Below are 19355 nucleotides of genomic sequence, written 5' to 3'. Positions count from 1 at the left end.
GGACGTTGGTAATTATTTCTTTATTCACCGAGGAAAAGGCCAAAGAATTTTGCCCGTTATTTTTAACGATTGGATCTTATGATAATATAATAATATTAATTTGTTTGATGTGCCGCATTTTAACGCACAATGCGATGAACCTTGATTGACCTACAGAAATTTGGAATTCATTATGAGTCTGACCAGTAAGATGATAACCAAGCAGTTATCAATGTTGTACTGCTATTTATGACGGTTTTCTTGGCAATATCTGTATTGTATTGTAAATAAATAATAATACATGTACAATATTAGACAATACTATTGTGATATATACACTTAACGACGGTGTGAATGAGTGGAGTGGCTGAGATGCGATAGCTTGTTTAAAAAAAAAAAAAAAAGAATCTTCTAAAGAGGGGAGTTATCTGTTTAGTACAATAATTTCATAATAATAATCAATATAATTTGTCTATAGTAACTCATAATAATTAATACCATATAATTGTCGTGTAAACGATTTTCCAATCGGTTTTTTAGCAGTTTGTACAATTTTTTTTCTAGCTTTGAGACAGCTACAGCTGCTGTCGATAGGGACGGGATTTTCGTGTAAACGTCTTAAACAGATAAGAATAACACATTTTTTTTAAAAACTCTCTTTTGGGTTCAATGATGCACACACTGCGGTCGTCACGTAAATCGCCAAGATTACAATATGAACATCTTATTGTTATTCTTATGGAACGCAGTCCACGTGGATGTCGTTATCGCGTTTAACATTGAGTGGTTTGGCTATATTATTAATGTTTTATTGACACATAAAAAATGAAATACATTTTTTAAATTGTAATGTTACTATAATTATTACAATATAAATAATATTACCTTCGATCGCCTCGAGTTTTCTTACCAATTTTGAATTCTTCTAAAAACGCTTTTCAACGACAAGAAATTTCGGTTGCCTACGAAAATGTCCAACATTGATGACCTCCGACAAAACATTTCAATTAATTTTTACATATTTTGATAAACGACTCGTTTAAATTATTTCTTATGTTATAATATTAGTTCATTTACTAATTTCTAGTTTCATTTTTCTTTTTTTTTTATTATACAACTCGAGCAGTGTAGGTACATGTTTTCTTTGTAAGAGGGCCAAAGAATTGGCATTGTTTAACAGTATTGCCACTTTTTTTTTAATTTGAAAATACATAGAAAATGCAGTAGACGAATTTACATACCTGGGAAGTGCAATCAGCAATGATAAAACGTATCTGTCAAGCCAAAATAGCTTTTAGCAACAAGAAAACTATATTTACATCAAGAAACAATAGTCTAAAAAGCAAGAAAAAATCGATTTAAGACATAATATGTATGGAGTATAACCCTGTGGGGGTGTAAAACCTGGACAATAACAATGGAAGAACTAAGAAGGCTTGAGGCGTTTGAAATGTGGTGTTATAGGAGAATGTTCAGGATAAGTTGGATGGACAGAGTAACCAATAAAGAAGTACTGGAATGATTTATAAATGTATAAATAAGGTTGCTTTATAATTTATAATAGACAAATTGTGTTGATCTGTAAGAAATTTGTTTTATTTTATTATGTACATACATGCCTTAATTTACTATATATATATATATACAAACCTGTAACAAATAAACGACGATTAAAGTATATTATTACTAATTAACGATTAATCATAAATAAACTTAATAGACTTAACAATTTAATATAATCATAATTTACTAAACTAATACTCAACTCATCCTATCTGTTATCAACCTGCTGTTATCATAAGCATTCGCTACAGAGATTGATAACAGATATACGAGTAGTATTCCATGATAACAAACAAGATAAGTGGCTACTAAAAGAAGTACATCTAGTCCTTTACATGTATTGTTGAACGTGGACAATACCTCAAGGTGGCCACATCTCACCATTATTGTTTAATTTGTACATAAATATGATATTAGTTTAATTTTTGAATGTGCAAACTTATTATTTAATATAATTAGTGTAATTATTATTGCTTACGTGTCAAATGTGTATTATAATATATAGCTGTACTCAATGCCACCGGGCGTGTGTTTCAATAAATGAATAAATAAATACAATTGTGTATGAATATTAAATTTGGACAAAAATAAAAGCACCCAATAACGGAAAATTAAATATTGCAGTAATGCCGTTGAAAACCGAAAATTGTACCGAAAAGCAAAAATCTGTGACCGTGAAATATGCCTACCGGATGGCGACCACTAACCGTGAATTTCAAATATATAATAATATAATAATTATGTTTTTGTATACATAAAAAAACACCGTCACATAACACTATTGTGTTGTATGACAAAAATCATTGCTATCATTGTGTTCTTGTTCGACTTACAACTGTATACATATATATTATGTGTAACGCCACATGGTGTCAGACTTGTTAACATAAATCACACAGACTTTAAGTGTACAATATAAAAATCACACACACACACCGAACAAATTAACTGTGCAAACCGACAACGTTATCATATTATAATAATATGCAACAAGTACCTGCCTAACGGGTAAGTGTAGCTTTTTGTTCTCGACTAAACATTTTAAATAATAGTAAAAAAAGAATATTGAATTGGTTGCTGGTCGATAGCCGTTTTTTTTGAGCTGTTCAAGTGTAATACTTAGGACCGAACCCTTTTACTCTGTATATGTATTTTGTTTTTTTCACATTTATACTCATATTGTAAAAGAGAAGCAACTCCAATAAATGTAAAATAAATAGAAAACACCGAATGAAACAACTTGTATTCGTTTTGCTCGAAACGAGGAAGTTGTTGGAGGATAACCGGGTATTTAAACAAACAAAAAAACAGATCCGGTATGCAACTATATGATAATGATAATAACAGTACCTATACTATACACGGTTTGACCGATGATAATAATGATTGTAATAATTGTAAGGGACGTTTTCGAAAGGCCTTGATGAAAGCATCTTCCACTCGCTTTGAAATACTTAAACTTATCTTTTCAAGTGTACTATCACAAATTTAATTTTAACTTTAGTATTTAAAAATTATATTATTATTATTTCAATATAAACGTTAAACACACACACACACACTGATATTCCCTCTTGAAAATCTCCAATTATAACCATTCATTAGCATCCACAACCAATCACAGCTTTTATAATGCCACTTAATTATTCCAAATGTATTGTCCACGACCAATCACAGCTTTTATAATTCCAACCAACGAAAGGTATCCTTTCCTGCCACAACATATAAAAGACACATGCAACAGGATAACACCATCAGTTGTTCAGTTTTCTCCTTTCACTCTTCTCATAGTGTATCATCTCTCTAAACTCTTTTTAATCGTTTCTTTCATACTTTTTCATAAACATCATGTATTTCTTTGCTTAATACCAGCGTGTGTGTGTAATATATTTTTTATCTAAAATAAAAGGTTATTAGTTATTTCTACATCTATTTTTTTATTATTTCTTTAACAATATCTGATACTCGTGAAGTTTGTGTTCAGCTAAGAAGTTTTCTATTTAACTTGGATAAGTTACCACGTTCGACGTACAGATAGAAGACCAACCGGAAGTCTTGGCCGCTTTCTTTGCAAAGTGCGGTGCCTTGATAACTGTTGAGCTTAACTGCTGGAATCGTCACTGGTTTATCTAGTAATATCAAGTCCGATTCAGATAGAAGACCAACCGGAAGTCTTGGCCGCTTTCTTTGCAAAGTGCGGTGCCTTGATAACTGTTGTTGAGCTTAACTGCTGGCATCGCACCTGATTTACCTTGTGGACAATAGTTATACTGTCTCGGCTATTTCAGCAAGCGAGTTGTACACATTCGTCATCATATAGTATCAGAGAAAATTAAGGGTAACGTAATTAGTGCTTATAACTTATCGTTTGTCTTCCAGCCTGAACACGTGTATCAATAGATAGGCGCTTAACGCCAGTAGCTTAGCACGGCACAGGAAGGTACAAAAAGAATACAATTGATTCATAGTGTTTAATCAAATCTACTCTAGAAAAGAAGACACAATCGTCGCAGAATCAACACTAAAGGTACCGTGAAATTTTCATATTACAACAACACAAGCGAGTAATAGTAGGATTAGAAGAAGATAGGATATTTTAATAACACTCCCACATACAACTGCTGCAACAAGGACATCATAATACATATGAATTTTACTTAAAATTCCTAGTGACCGATTTAATTTTACTTATTACCCTATCACTTAACCGTCTGGCCAATACTATTAAACTATACTATACATACTACTATACTCATTGACAATCGTGGTGCCTTAATCTCAAGGTTTATAAGAAGACACACTAGACACTAGACTGCGTGTGTTCCCACTCCCGGCAAATTATTATCACATCAATATTGTCTAAGCTAGTTCGGCGAGCCGGCCAATTTTTCCATCACATTTCACACAACAGTCCCGTCTAGTCCACAGCTGCACAGGGCTGCTGATGCCGACCGGTCGGAAGTGGTTTTTTTTTTAACTGTTTTTTTTATCGTTATCGCCTTTTTTTTTTAACAACCGGTTAAAACAAACAAAAAAAACACCGTTAAACGTTTTGTGATTGATATTTTATTATACTTTGAAAACTCTGCTCAATCTCGTGCCTACTGTTTGGAAACCAAAAGCAAAAAGAAAACAAACATTATTTTCAACACAAACAAAAAGGCCACGTTTCCTGTAAGTACACATGTACGTATAAGAAGAATTCATTCCACTGTTTCCTTGGACGTGTTTCTTGACCAATACGGATAAAAAAAACTGTTAGCGAAAACAGCTATTGTTGTTGAAAAAAAAAATGATAATTACTTTTACCCCCCCCCCCCTATTTTTGGGTCTAGTCACAAGCTAAGTTGTACAGCTTTGAGCTTACACAAGGTGAGCACATGGCAGTTTTAAAAAAATACAGTTGTTATCTCAATAAGTAGCAATCGTGTGTGTTATGTACTTTCATCGTTGTAAATTTCAATTAAATACAAATTTTATGATAGAAAAAAATCCTCAATAGAAGCAGATGGCCCAACCAAATGTATGCAATGCATGTAAACAAAACAAACTCTCCTATTCGAAATTAGAATTTTTCCATTTCAACTCATTGAAAATATCAACAAAAAAAACCTACCATTTTTTTGCCCAGTTGAGAAGTTGTTTAAGAGGACCTACTTAATAATTCCGAAACACCGACGATAGGAGTCCTATAAAACCCATGCAATTAGGTTCTCGTTGCGAAATCTTTACAAGTAATTTTCATAATATACAAGTTTAATATGATAATAAAAATATTGTTTAATAATAGGTGGCCACTATCGTTTATGCATATCAAGCGTAATACATTTGTTTGATAATCAAAACCCGATTACAACATTTTTTTTTTAAACATTAAAGTCAACGTACGCAAAGGGTAATTATTATTATAAATCAAAAAAATTGGGACGTCATCGATTATGTAAGAAACAATTAACGAAAACGTTTATCAAAAAAAAATTATCAATTATTATTTAACTAGCCAGACATTATATTTTTGTGTAATTATTTCCAAATTTCTACCCCACCTCTAACCTTATTGTACCAATCCATTGTACATTTATTGGATCTAAATGTTTGCATTTTGTATCGCGTTTGACCGGTCGACTCGTTTATTTCAAAAGAAGACAGTCAAAAGTATGACCGCTATATTGATGCTATAGCTAGCACACATACAACAATATTATATACCTTAAAATATTACTTAATAGGCATATTGTTAACCAGTTGAACTCGGTTACTCACTCACCGAGTGTAATTGACTTTAATCATTTCACAGTGCAGAATTATTATTGCACTATGTGCAGAATTTATGTTATACATAAGTCATAGCGTATATATATACAGTCATAATAACTCAGTACGACTCGGTGCAGATGATAAACGTGAAAAAATTTAAATCATCACACGGTGGTAATTAATAACAAAGTGTATATGTGCACCTGTTGTGCTGTGCGATGATGATCATCCTTGAAAGCGACATTGCATTATTTACATATAGGAAAAAAAAACAAAATCTTTTTTCTTGCACCTATACTTCTACCTATTTTGACTATTTTGACTCTTGTTTTATTCAGTCAAGAGCAGAATGATGATTTACAAAAATCATACATAGGGAGTATAGCTGTATGTTATTATCGAGCACACCCGAGCAAGGTCGTTGACACCGTCTCAAGACTGACTGACTGATTTAGAACTCGGAGATATTGTTTTTATTAAGATAAACTCGTTTAATTTAGAATAATATGCAAAAAACCGTATTCGTGTTTGCATTGTTGTGTTTGTATCGGCGTGTGTGTCAAGGAGTTTGAAAAATGTGCTGTATAATCTTCGACATATTATTATTAAGCGGTAGTGATGACTTATAGTGGTCTTTAAGTAGTAGTAGTAGTAGGCACTCAAGACTCAGACCGGAGTGGACTCGATTATTGTTATTTGTTTGATAAATAAAATTCAGTGTGTGAACATTAGCTCGGTTGGCTTGAAAACAGAATGGCGGCCCACTGATCTTATAAATTTGTTTTTTAAACAAATATGTCTCTGCACCACTTGCTTTTTAAAAAATCTTTTAGATGTACTGTTGAGTGTTCCGTATTGCGTAACCCAAAGCCTTCTATTATATAATACTAAAGTTCTTTGAAAAAAAAAAAAAATAATAAGACAAACATTAATACCATAATTTTTGGCTGCCAATAGCTGCTGATGTTTGATGATGAGCAATTTTCGACGGTACGTGTCTCGACCTTGGATTACATATTATTGTTTTTCCATAAAATAGAAAACTCCATTCACGGTCGCCATTCAAAAAAAAAAAAACCATTGATTATATTATTATTATTGTAATTCGTATCGAAAGTACAAAGTTCACGACAATAACAACAAATTGCATTGCAGCCATAACCTAGGACTTGGTATACATAGTATAGCTAAAAAAAAACAAAAGAAAAACAATTAGATTATCATTAAGAAAAAATAAATCTATTTTGACAATGGAACATTTGTTTTTTTTTTCTTCTCTAGTTATTTGTACTTTTTACCTTGACACATAGTCTAATATTATAAAAATGCTTCTGTAATTGTTCTATTATGGAAAACGAAAAAAAAAATGTATTGTTTTATTATTATTGTATTGGTAATTTTTTAAGTGGACGTTAATTAATAATCGAAATAGTAAAAAGACAAAAGTGCGTTTTGGATTTGAAATTAAAAGTCATATCTTGTAAGCGCGGCCGTGGTGGTAAAGATGTAAAATAATCCAGAGTACAAACTCCACGGCCTTTGTTTTTTTTTTTTTTTTATAGTAATATTAACCTTGCAAATTATAATCTTACATTTGTGTTGTTTGCATTGCTATCAACCAACAGTGACAAGTGTGTATACTTACCGATCGGAATGAGTTGGAAATTATTATCTAAAAAAAAAAAAAAATGCTAATTAAATTGTGTACCACTTTGTTTAATATTTCTAGACAAATTAATCATATCTGGGCGAGGTAACAACATTTTTTTTCAGTTGCAATAGTACTTTTTCCCAGTCAATGGCCAAACCTGACTTCATAATATGTTCTTAGATGTCTTACAGATTTAGCCTTAAACCTTTGTTACAAATTGAATAACAAAAACGGATATGTACCTTTGTACCTATCTGCTTTGGCGGTTTACCTTTGCCACTTGCATTTTGTGTTGTAAAAACTGTATAGATTGATTTTTGCTCGATTGACGATTGAAAAATAGTAAACAGATAAAACTGATAATCTTGTAAGCCAATAGTTCAAAAAATGAGTTCAACGTTCGGTTATAATAAATACCTGCTAATCTATTATCATCAAACGATTTTTTTAGCTATTAGGTGTTAAGTGCTAATAAAGTCTCTAGCTGCTGATGTAATTAAAGAAAATATTTAGGTATTTTGTTATCTTACCCAAAGTGTTTATATTATGCGCAATAGTATTGTATGCATTTATACTTTGTATCTCGAGTATTTATAGTTGAAAATCAGCTGACAAATTGGATAATATGTACAGTGTAAAATGTTTTGTCAATCATTGATTGTTTTAATTTATTTGTAAAAAAAAAAAAAAAAAACAAGGGGGAGGCGGTCAAGTTCGTTTCGTTATAATATCTATTTTATCTGAGGATTTGTGTTTTTTTTTAAATCTTAGGTTGATTACAATTCTCACATGTGTCTTTTGAGCCATCACCGTGGCAATAATTGCCGGGCAAGTTATAATAAAAATCAAATTTTTTTTTTTGAAAATTTTGTTTACTTTTTGACTAGGCGGTGTCACTATTGAAACACGTGTGCGATATATTAGTATTGTTTTGTTGAAAAAAAATGTACATAAATTCTGGCTGCTAAATTTCTGTTCTAACCAAAGTGTGTATAGTTTCGGCTTGCGTTTAACATAATATATTATAAGAAATTGGGAGGATTAACCGCTAAAAGTGAAACCCTCCAAAGTGTACACTATGTTTGGATAAGTTTTTATTTTCTTGTTATAATTTGTCATTTTACCGCTATACATCGTGTTGTATATAATATTATAAATATTGAAGTCAAGAATTCAACCCAATCGGTATGAACACTGAATTCCTCTCACGAGTGTCCACTTGTCGAGAAAACATCTTAGTTTTTCTAACATGCGGGTAAATCGAATCAGAATACAATATTATGATATTTTTTAAGATGCACAACGCTGTCCGATTATTTTAATTGGATATTGTACGCAATTAAAATAATTATTAAAAAATATGTAAGTTGAAATTTTAAGTCTGCGATACCACCTAGTTAATAATTATATTCTATAGTATTGGATATAGCTGATATTGAAACAAAAATAAATAGGTTAACGTTAACGAAGATATTTTATGCAGCTTAAGCGTGGTAAATTTTAGATTTCTGTTTAAAGTCAAATTTTTCTGTGCCAAATGTGGTGGCCAAATATTAGATCAGAATAGTCACAAATTAAATTTAAAACTAAAAAAATGTAATCCACTTTGTAATATTACTTTTATGATAATCCATAACATGTAAGTGTACAGTGGCAAACCAGTGGGGGATACAAGGGGAGAGCTCTAAAGCTAGCTTAAGCCCCTCCCTTACTCGACAACTGTAAATTGTATGCATTCAAATTGTATTTTTTCCCTCAAATATTGTATTAAAATATTGTTTTTATTTTTTACCATTTAAACCTTGACTTTATCACTATTGCTTATCCCCTCCCCCTTTATCGTTCCTAAATCCGCCCCTGTGTCGACGACAAACTTCAGTATGGGATATTCATGAATATATATCTCTTTCAGTCCTAAACATAATATTTCTGTTCGTTTGAGACACTTGAAACCGATTATTTTCAAATTAGGTTGCACATATTTGCGCCTTTTAGAACAATCTAAAATTGAAATTTTTAAAACTCAGTAGACAATAAGAGGTATCCATAAGAATATTTTCTGCAAGACATTGCAATTCTGCAAACAAGGCATGTCTCTTAAAGTAGACAAGAGGACAGAAGGGGTTAAAGAACCCGCTCGTTTAAGTACTACTGTACACAGTGCCCTCATAATAAGTTAACTGTAGTACTTTTTTCCCCAATCGAATACAATTAAGATTATAAAATAATGTATACACAGTAGTTATTTTTAGGAAGAAGGTTTAATTATTTTAATCTGTTCGGTTTAATAATTGGCAGTTGTGACACACAATGTATATAGTTTTAAAATAATAACTGAAATATGCGTTTGACTAATTCTTGAATTTGGAACACCTAATATAATTGCCCGGTAAACAACATGGGCTCATTTGAACGGTCTATAATAGAATAGTATAATATGTAATAGCTTAATAATTTGCATGCTTTTAACACACACACTCGAGTTTTACAAGAATGTGTGACTTCTCAAAGTGTATGTACACAGTTCTTGTGTACAACTGGCTTAATTCGTAAGACGTTCGTCACAAAATATAATAATATATTAATGTTGTTGGAAACACATTTATTCAAAAACACGTATGGTTTTTAATTATTTCTCGAAGATTTGTGTGTGTGGTGATTTTTTTTATAATTAAGTTGTATTACTTTACATTACTTATGCACAAGTCGTTCGGTATATTGTATATTATTGTATATTCATTTCTATTCAGTAGTTTTACTCTATTGGTTTCATTATGTGTTCGTGTGGTTAGCTCCGACGTGTAGCTGAGAAGGTATTTTTATTTTTTAATATGTTTTTATTATTTACATCACTCAAATCTTAAAAGTGCATTGACAAAGCATAAAAATGCTTTCTTCCAGAAGAGGTGAAAATTTTTCTGTATTGCCTTTTTTTTTTGTGTGTTCTTTTCTGGGTTCAAAAATTATTATAATTTATTAAAATTCCCCCCCAAAAAAAGGGGAAAATTACACATTTTTCAGGACACGCCGTTAAAGTTATTTGATTGAACAATGTGTGTAAGTACAATTGCCAATTTTCTTAGCGCACTCTAGTGGTGAAAAACTCAACTACGGAGTTATTTATCTTGGCCACTGAAAATTATACACTTTTTTAATCCAACCACGCTGTTATTCGCAATTTGAAAAAAAGTGGAGTAAATCGGTTTGGCATCTGAGCACCTCAGTAATAATAATTATTCCTGTAGACCTGTGACCTACCCCTATATGCTACCTACCTCCACTACCACTCGGCTCCACTGTAATGGATATATTTTTTCGGTTTTCAATTATCACATGTTTCGTTTGCAGATATCATACATGAATTCATAATTACCGCTGTGCTAGCAGGACTACGGCGATAACATGGCGCACAAAAAGACTTGCGGCAACACCACCGGCGGGTGGTTAGCCACATACTTGCCCATACTGACTTGGATGCCGAATTACAAAACTTCGGACTTGGTATGCGACGCCACGGCCGGCATCACAGTGGCACTGACGTTAATGCCCCAAGCCATAGCTTACGCGTCTTTGGCCGGCCTAGACCCTCAGGTGAGTGCAACGTTGACAATTTGAACCCCGAGCACATTCCCCCGCCCCCGAGTTTATAAGAAAGTGTAATAATATAATTTAAAAAGAAAAATAAGGCGATACAAGCGTCTCCAGCGACCATCTTGGAGTAGCAGTTCTTTGTAGATTGAGTTAATTATACCTAAGCAAATCGGTCGTAACCAATGCGAATGACGGACATTGTCCATCTGGAATCCTAAGATTCGGCTCCTTTGTCCCTGATTCGAGAAATACAAAAAAATCCTGACAGTAACAAAGTGTAACCACTTTGAATAAAAATAAATATACATATTTTCATAGGTTCTTAAAACCGGCACAACATAATCTTGATCAAACTATAATGATCAATAGGTAAATTCTGTGTGATATCATTATAACTGATAAGCCGTATGATTTGCATCGCGTGGCTGCAACTGTAGCGAAAGAAATGAAATCAGTGTGACCGCAGATTCAAGTGTGAAATTTCATAAGATTATCACAGATTATCACAGAAAAGAAATTATTATCTACATTCAGTTATCATTTAAATTTGAACAATAATTTATGCCAATTCATGCAGCAGCTGTTTTCGGCCGACTGAGCTATATGCTTTCATGTAGTCTGCGGTTGATCCTGGTGGATTTGTCCCGTTGGAATCGCATTATAGATAGTGAAAATTGGTTTTTTTTATCAGTTTGGATTGTATTCCGCTTGTTTTGGCGGAGTCATGTACATAATATTCGGATCGGTCCGGCAAATCACCATCGGACCCACTTCGATTGTCGCTCTGCTCACGTTCAATTACGTCAATCCAGCCTTGCCCACGACCGCGGTCATCTTGTGCTTCGTGTCCGGTTTGGTCGAACTCATGTGCGGACTCTTTCATTTGGGTACAGCGAAAATAAACGGCTTTCTACCTTTTCAGACTTTCAGAAATTGTTATTATTTAATTTCTACAGGATTTGTCGTCGAGTTCGTATCGCTTCCGGTCACCGGTGGATTCACGTCGGCGGCGGCCATCATAATGGCTTCGTCTCAGCTCAAAGGCCTGTTCGGTGTGTCTTACGGAGCGAAAAACTGCATTGATATGTGGATAAAACTGTTGGAGAAAATCGAAGAAATCAAACTGGCCGACACGGCGATGGGTGTCATATGTATCGTCGTACTCGTTTGTTTGAAGGTGATTGAAATGGATTAGTTTTGAGAATTTACTACGTCGCCCATCAAATCCCGAGTCTTTCCAACTATATTATGTGTATTGAATTTTTTCGATTTTGTTTGCAGTTCCTGAAATCGGTCAAAGTCGATTCCAAAGGAGTCAAAGCCAAAGTATACTCCGGAATTCTGTTCACCCTGACCACCGGCAGCAACGTGATGGTGGTGCTCGTGTCGGCCACGATAGCTTACTTCTTGATCGAAGACGGCCGTTCGCCATTGGCGTTGACCGGTAAGACCAAATATAATGGTAGATAATAAAAATATTACCGAACAGAATAAACCGAATAGAAACTGTACAATTTTCACATTGGCTCTTTATGGGTAGGTGTAGGGAAATTCTCGTTTTTTCGTTCATTCCGGCTAAACTGTTCACTCGACAAAATGGCGGAGAAAACGGCGACGACATATTTGTTATCGGTGTGCGACATTTAATAAATGAACAGTGTAGCCTCGAATCGCAGAAAAAAACGGGAAATATTATCTAAGTTCTGGCATCACTGACTAAATCTCAATTATGTCTGATAAACTCTAAGATTCCTTTCTGTTTATTCTGTGACATTCGACACCTTTGGTTTTGAATCGCATGTCGAATAACTAAATACAGAGCTCATTCGTTTCAGGTACCATCGTCAACGGTATACCGCGTTTCCGGTTTCCGTTTCTGGACTACGAAGACGAAGACGAAAAGTTCACGTTCGTCGAAGCTCTGACAAAGCTCTGGCCCGGCGTCATTGTCGTTCCTCTGGTATCCATCTTGAGCACGATTTCGGTCGCCAAAGCTTTCAGTGAGTGCGGTTTGTTCGGCGTTTACCGAAAGCCTTTTGGCTTTTACATACCTCCACCCCACCCCCAACCACTTCCTACACCCCCTACACCCTGCGGTTCAAAAATCCGGTCCTCTAAAATCTACTAACGGCAGTGTTTCCGTGCGATTTCAGGCGGAGGCAACATCGTCAACGCATCTCAAGAAATGATAGCGTTGGGATTCTGCAATATATTCGGCTCGTTTGCCGGTGCCATGCCTGTGGCCGGAAGTATGTCCAGGTCGGCTCTAAATAACACCACCGGTGTCCGGACGCCGTTCAGTTCGATATTTACCAGTGAGTACCGTTTTAATATCAGCACAGATTATTAAAATATAAAACCAGATAGTGCACTCTAAAAAGATGGATCGAAAAATGTACACAAACTTTAATAATCGCAGATCAGTGTGACCAAAATATGGGGAAAAAATAATTCTCCCATTATACAGTGTGGCCAAAGAAATTTTATCAAACATCTGTAATGTTATCACCGTCGACCATAGATATTTATATATTACTAGATAGCCGACAATGCATTTAGACGTATTCTCACAAACGAAGCTTGGCGGCCATATTATGTAGTGTGGTCAATGTTTACATTATGCTACCAATATTTCATTGTGATAATGAGCCATAAGGTTTAATTAGTATACAAGGTATATTACTATAAGGAGTATTAATATTATTTTTATCACAATGAAATATTGACAACACAATATAAACACTGGCCATACTGTATATGTGGCTGCAAAGTTTCTATGCCATCGACCATTGTTTATCAACTACTTGTTATCACTTAACAGTAATTCTTATCAGTTAACGTTATTATTGTAAATAGTGTGTTGAATATTTTCGGTACTATAATTTGGCCCTACTGCATTAGGTTTAAACCAATCAAAAATTTTTTTTTGAAAATCTATTTTTTTACTACCGAGTGCACTATCCGGTTTTATTTAATCTGTGATATTAGTCAATATTACCTGAAATCCCTTGACTTTGTACTTTAGTGGCTATACTTAAGTAAACTTCCAGTTAAATTGTCTTCAGATTTAACTTTACTCGGTATTAATTTCTAGGTGTTTTGGCCATGTTCTCGTTGACTTACTTGACGCCGGCTCTCTATTACATACCTAAGTCCAGTTTGTCGGCTGTTCTCATTTGCGCCATTTCGTCCATGTTCAGAATCGATATGATGAAGTCTATGTGGCACACAAACAGTGAGTATAATATATATATATATATATTATATACAATATACAATATACATAATAAAAACATTTAATGTAGATAGCTCATACGACTTTAACTAACAACAGTATCGTGTCGGATGTCTTAAATTAAACACTAATAGTCTTAACCGGAAAAACATTATATTTTTAATAGGTATGATGATTAGAAAAGTAAATAATCGTATTGCGTTAATGGCTAAATGATTTTTATCGTTTCCTCGTTTGTCTGGAACACATCCAACTTATATACCTATTTTATATTGTAATTATGACAAATGTATTTTTATTATTTGTACACTTCCAATTGCTCGTTTACCTTGAACGCGGTAAAACTTCTTTCCATTCGGATATAATACTCTCGTCGACACAAGGAACTTACTTATGTATATTTCTGGTAGTCTTTACAACGGTTCGACAACTTTTTAATAGACAGCCATTACTACAAAAAAAAAAACGTGTTAATATGTCACTAATTATGTAAATAATTACAAGAGCAATCGTGTAGTGTGGTAAACGGTTGTTATTAAAAAAAAAATGAAATGAAATGTATATTAAAACTCATAATATAAATTGTGCCCTCGTCAACAGGACGTGACTTATTCTCATTTGCTACCGCGTTTGTCGCTTGCCTTGTCTTCGACGTGGAAATGGGACTGCTGATTGGAATTTGTTTTGATCTTTTGAGCTTGCTCTATCGCAACGCAAGACCGTCCATTTCCATTGAAAAACAAACCGTAAGTATATTACTGTATAAACGCATGTACCTATGACTACACTAGTCTGATTGTTAAGTAACGAATGAAAAGCGAATTTTATTACGCAACATTAAAGTGCGGTTGAAGTGAAGTTTTCTTTGCATTTTACTATAATTCATAATATTCATATTATAATTGTTATTATTGAAAACAATGGCCTTTGTGTATGTTATGACATGCACAAAGTGGTTAGGATTACATAACTGAATTGAATAAGTAATATGAAAAAGGAAATGAGTTTTTTATTACGTTTTGTTTTACCAAAAAAAAAAAATAATAATAAAGTTTTGTGATTATTATGATGCGAAGCTGACAAGGTATAACGGTGTGTTTTTTTTTTGTGTCATCCTGGAACTTTTTCTTTATTTCACTTTTTTTTCTGGGTGTAGTTTCAAGTCAGATCTAGAATGAGGCTATAAGACATACCTATACAATTTGCTCGAAAATTAGAGTCAACATATAATCGTTTATTAATGGAAAACCGAAAAAACATCTAAAATACATCTTTTACAATTTAATATTGTCGCCTGTTGCTATTTAATTTTTTTTTGTCGTCAGATATACAGGGTGATCATTTTAATACTTGTATTACATTATTATTTTCTCACAATAAATTGTTTAAGTTATAGCCCCGCTCTAGATCTATCACCAGTTCAATTAACATACTTTAAGTCCTAAAACTACTATTAAAAAATAAAAAAAATAAAGGTATCTACCCCTACTGGGGGAAAGGGTTTGGTTATACACCGTAATTTTAAATTGAAAAATATGTACATTTTTTGGGCGTTTTCTCGATTTTGAAAGGGAAGGAGGTAATATTTTTAATTTTTTGCCCATGAAAGTATTTTTTAGATACAATTTCTGAACTATGTAGACTTGCAGCATATTATGAAGAAGTAAATAGCCGTTTTAAATGTATCTTGTGTCCATACATACAATTTAAATCAATACCTTCTCAGCTGTGCACCGAACATAATAAAAGCACAGATTAAATAAAACCTGATAGTGCACACTGCACTCCATAGTAAATCAATATATTTTCAAATAACGATTTTTAATTGGTTTAAACCTAATTCAGTAGGGCCAAATTATAGTGCTGAAAATATTGTACACACTATTTACAATAATAATGTAAACTGATAAGAACTACAGATAACAAGTAGTTGATAAACACAAATATATACCAATAGAGATAATTTAAGTTACCATTTACCGCCATCTTTAGAACCTTATCACATGAAATTTTGCTTATAACATTAATTATAAGTCGAGTTGATAATATATATATATATATATGTGTGAGTGTGTGTGTTGATAAATCATGCCTGATGGTAACATTACACAACAAAACTGATAATATTACAGATGTTTGATAAACTTTCTTTGGCCACACTGTAATACAAAAGGATTATTTTCCCTCCATTTTTTGGTCACACTGACCCGAGATTATTAAAGTTTGTTTACATTTTTCGATTTTTTTATACTGCGGTACTATCTGGTTTTATTTAATCTGTGATAAAATCTCTATTGCTATATTATACCGAACTATTACCTATTCAATTTTTTACCTAATTTTTACCAATTTAATTCTATTATTCCGTGTTTGGCCGGTTTAGAATTCGTCGGGACACGGTCGTTGGATCATCAGACCCAGCAGCGGACTTTTGTTTCCGGCCGTGGACTACATGCGACAGACAATAATAGCCGAGCTGTCGTCGGTCAACTATGGCGAAAGGCCCAAAATCGTCCTCGTGGATTGTGTATACTTTGACAAGACCGACTACACCGCGGCGCAAGTAAGTAGTTATATAGTTTCTTACCACAGCCTCGGTGAAAACAAATCCTCGTTGTATCTCTCTACTTACTAATCGTGTGTGGTGCTTGTTTGTCCGTTTCGAAGGGAATGAAATCTTTGATCAACGAACTGAAATCTCAGCAATGTCTCCTGGAACTGGTCAACGCCAAACCGGCGGTGGCGCAAGTGCTGGAATCCACTCTGGGCACGAAAATCGTTTGCATGATAACCGCTCAAGACACAACGGTGACCAAAACCAACACGGGTAAGTGTACCATCTCTTGAAAGTGAAAATTGATAGCTAAAACTAAAAATACAACTGTAACGTCAAAATATACACATAACGTCCTATACTCGGTGACGAGGTAACCAAAATGACGGGCGACAGTGTGACCACTTTGAATGAAAACAAACCTTATCAAACTATGGGTACTGATAAGGTATTATCAGTGGTACTTCGTGTGATAAAGTTACAATTGATAATCTGCTTGAAGTGTAAATTATATTTTTTTGCCCTAGTCCAAAAATGAGTTGATATTATCGCTTAGGGTTCAAGTTTTTCATTTTTATTACATTCCATATGTTTTCAGGTTCGATCCCGACTAATCTCAACGATTCGGATCATTCGACGACGATCAGACTGAACGAGCTGAACGTGAAAAATATATGCGAACAAAAAGCGTGATACTTCCTCCGGAAACGTCCTTAGGTATTTAAGTCGTCTAATGTAAGTAGTTTTTTTTTAATTTCACTTACATATGAGATCGTTAACTTTATTTAGAGAATATTTTAATTTTGTAAATCGTCAACGTTTGGTTGCATAACGTATATTGTGTGTACGGTGTACAAAATCGTTTTTTTAATTATTGTTACCTATTATTATTATAAGTGATACTACTTTTTGTATTAAACTTATAAATTATTTTTATTTATTAATTTATTTTTTATCTCGGAGGATAGCGAACGCGACCCATCAGTATTGTTTTAGTTATATCTAAGGTTTTAAATTTAACATTTTTTTTTTTATATAATAATATAATATGTATATTGTTGTATGTATACATTCGTTAGTTATATATATATATATATTTTTTTGTTGTTGTTTTTTTTTTAATGTATTTATGTAACATTTGTCGTGTCCGTGTATTATAATAATAATATTCTAAACGTATATTTCATTAATTCCTTTGGGTTTTCCATTATTACTATGCATTTAAAAGTGACGGATTTTTAATACAATTGTTTAATTCTTTCTCTCTTTTTTTTTACTTGCTATTTGCATAATAAAACAATCGAATAAACCATTATCACTCCAATGAAGTAGTTCTAACAATCATACACCGTTATCTTATAGTAAATATTTCATACTTCTTAAAAAAAAAATGGTGGAGAGTGTGTAACTCAACGCAAAACAAATCTCATGGCATAAATTTATACTATCAAGTTGAAATAGTTCAGCTATTCTAATTTGCCTTTCAAGACCAGGAAAAACCCCATTGAATATTTATCTAGAAGACAATCATAATGTAAAAGACAATAAAAAAATTAGTCAATGGACAATATTGTCTTTTCGCTATTATTATTGTTATATTTTATATTATAATTTTGGTGTATAATTTTATTAAAAAACAAGTATGTTTACACAGTTAAAACGACAATTCAACCGAAATAGTTATTAACGGTACCATTTTCCTGAAATCTGCTACTGTTCATAATTTATTAGAAATTTGCAGTAATAATTGTTTTTATCTATATAACATATTCCTTGCTCGGATATTGCGGAGAAAGTTGTGACCATTTAAACTCTTAAAATAATGTTTGTTTTGTACACAACAACAATAGATTCAAAGGGGTTCGAGTGTTTCGAATATTACACGAGGACAGACATAGTCAAATTACATCATATTAACATCTCAAGTCAAACATTTTGCAGGTGATAAATTTATATCCGCACTTGACTATCATAAAACAAGACGACGGTTTTATTGAATTTTCAGCATATTTACATTATCTGTAGAGCTTCTACAGTACTGGTTAAGCTAAAATGTTTAACAATAGTCAATATTTAACAAATTAAATGAATACCACACGCTCTGCTAGCTGCATTTCAAATGTACAGCTTGTACCACTGTGTTTAGACTTGTCAGATTTACATAAAATCTATGGAAGTTTTTGAGCCAACAGACCTCACTACTTGTCATAATCAAAAGATAAATCTAACGTAAGGTTAGGTTAGTTAAGGCTAAGTATGACTTTTCTGATTTTCTCAGGTATTGAATTATCAGGTAAAAAGCATAATGTATTTGATTTAGTTGAGTTCATTATTTTCAAAGGTGCTAAACTTTAAAATATATATATATATATATTGACTGATATGTATTAGCACGTTACATTTTATTTCTCATAATATAATATTACTGTTTAAAATAGACCTAACTCGTTTCCTTACATTCGTAGTAGTATTATTATAAATTAAAACTTATTTTTAGCCGTTAAGTTTAATATAGGAAAAGTACA

The 19355-nt window shown here is 32.9% G+C and overlaps 1 protein-coding gene across 4 annotated transcripts; it reads left to right on the top strand.

Moving 5' to 3' along the window:
- The first annotated feature begins 3330 nt into the window (after positions 1-3330).
- On the top strand, positions 3331-17940 carry LOC126840850 (sodium-independent sulfate anion transporter-like). Of its 4 annotated transcripts, XM_050576827.1 has the most exons (13): positions 3331-3451; positions 3922-4069; positions 10799-11041; positions 11733-11928; positions 11998-12218; positions 12323-12485; positions 12877-13041; positions 13195-13356; positions 14136-14276; positions 14877-15022; positions 16660-16839; positions 16944-17103; positions 17429-17940. In XM_050576827.1, exons 3-13 carry the CDS (start codon positions 10853-10855, stop codon positions 17521-17523), a joined length of 1818 nt encoding a protein of 605 aa, XP_050432784.1. In that variant the 5' UTR covers positions 3331-3451; positions 3922-4069; positions 10799-10852; the 3' UTR covers positions 17524-17940. The 4 variants fall into 4 exon arrangements, with proteins under 4 accessions (XP_050432784.1, XP_050432783.1, XP_050432782.1 ...); XM_050576826.1 differs by lacking the exons at positions 3331-3451; positions 3922-4069 and adding an exon at positions 4394-4728; XM_050576825.1 differs by lacking the exons at positions 3331-3451; positions 3922-4069 and adding an exon at positions 4397-4716.
- Positions 17941-19355: the final 1415 nt, after the last annotated feature.

This window comes from Adelges cooleyi, unplaced genomic scaffold, assembly GCF_023614345.1.
Source record: "Adelges cooleyi isolate 19-005CV unplaced genomic scaffold, UGA_ACOO_1.1 ACOO_flye_CR_arks_rails_tigmint_CR_PRNA_376, whole genome shotgun sequence".
In the NCBI taxonomy this organism is placed as follows: Eukaryota; Metazoa; Arthropoda; class Insecta; order Hemiptera; family Adelgidae; genus Adelges; species Adelges cooleyi.
The sequence above is the reverse complement of the archived record's forward strand: the minus strand, read 5'-3'. Positions and strand labels throughout refer to the sequence as shown.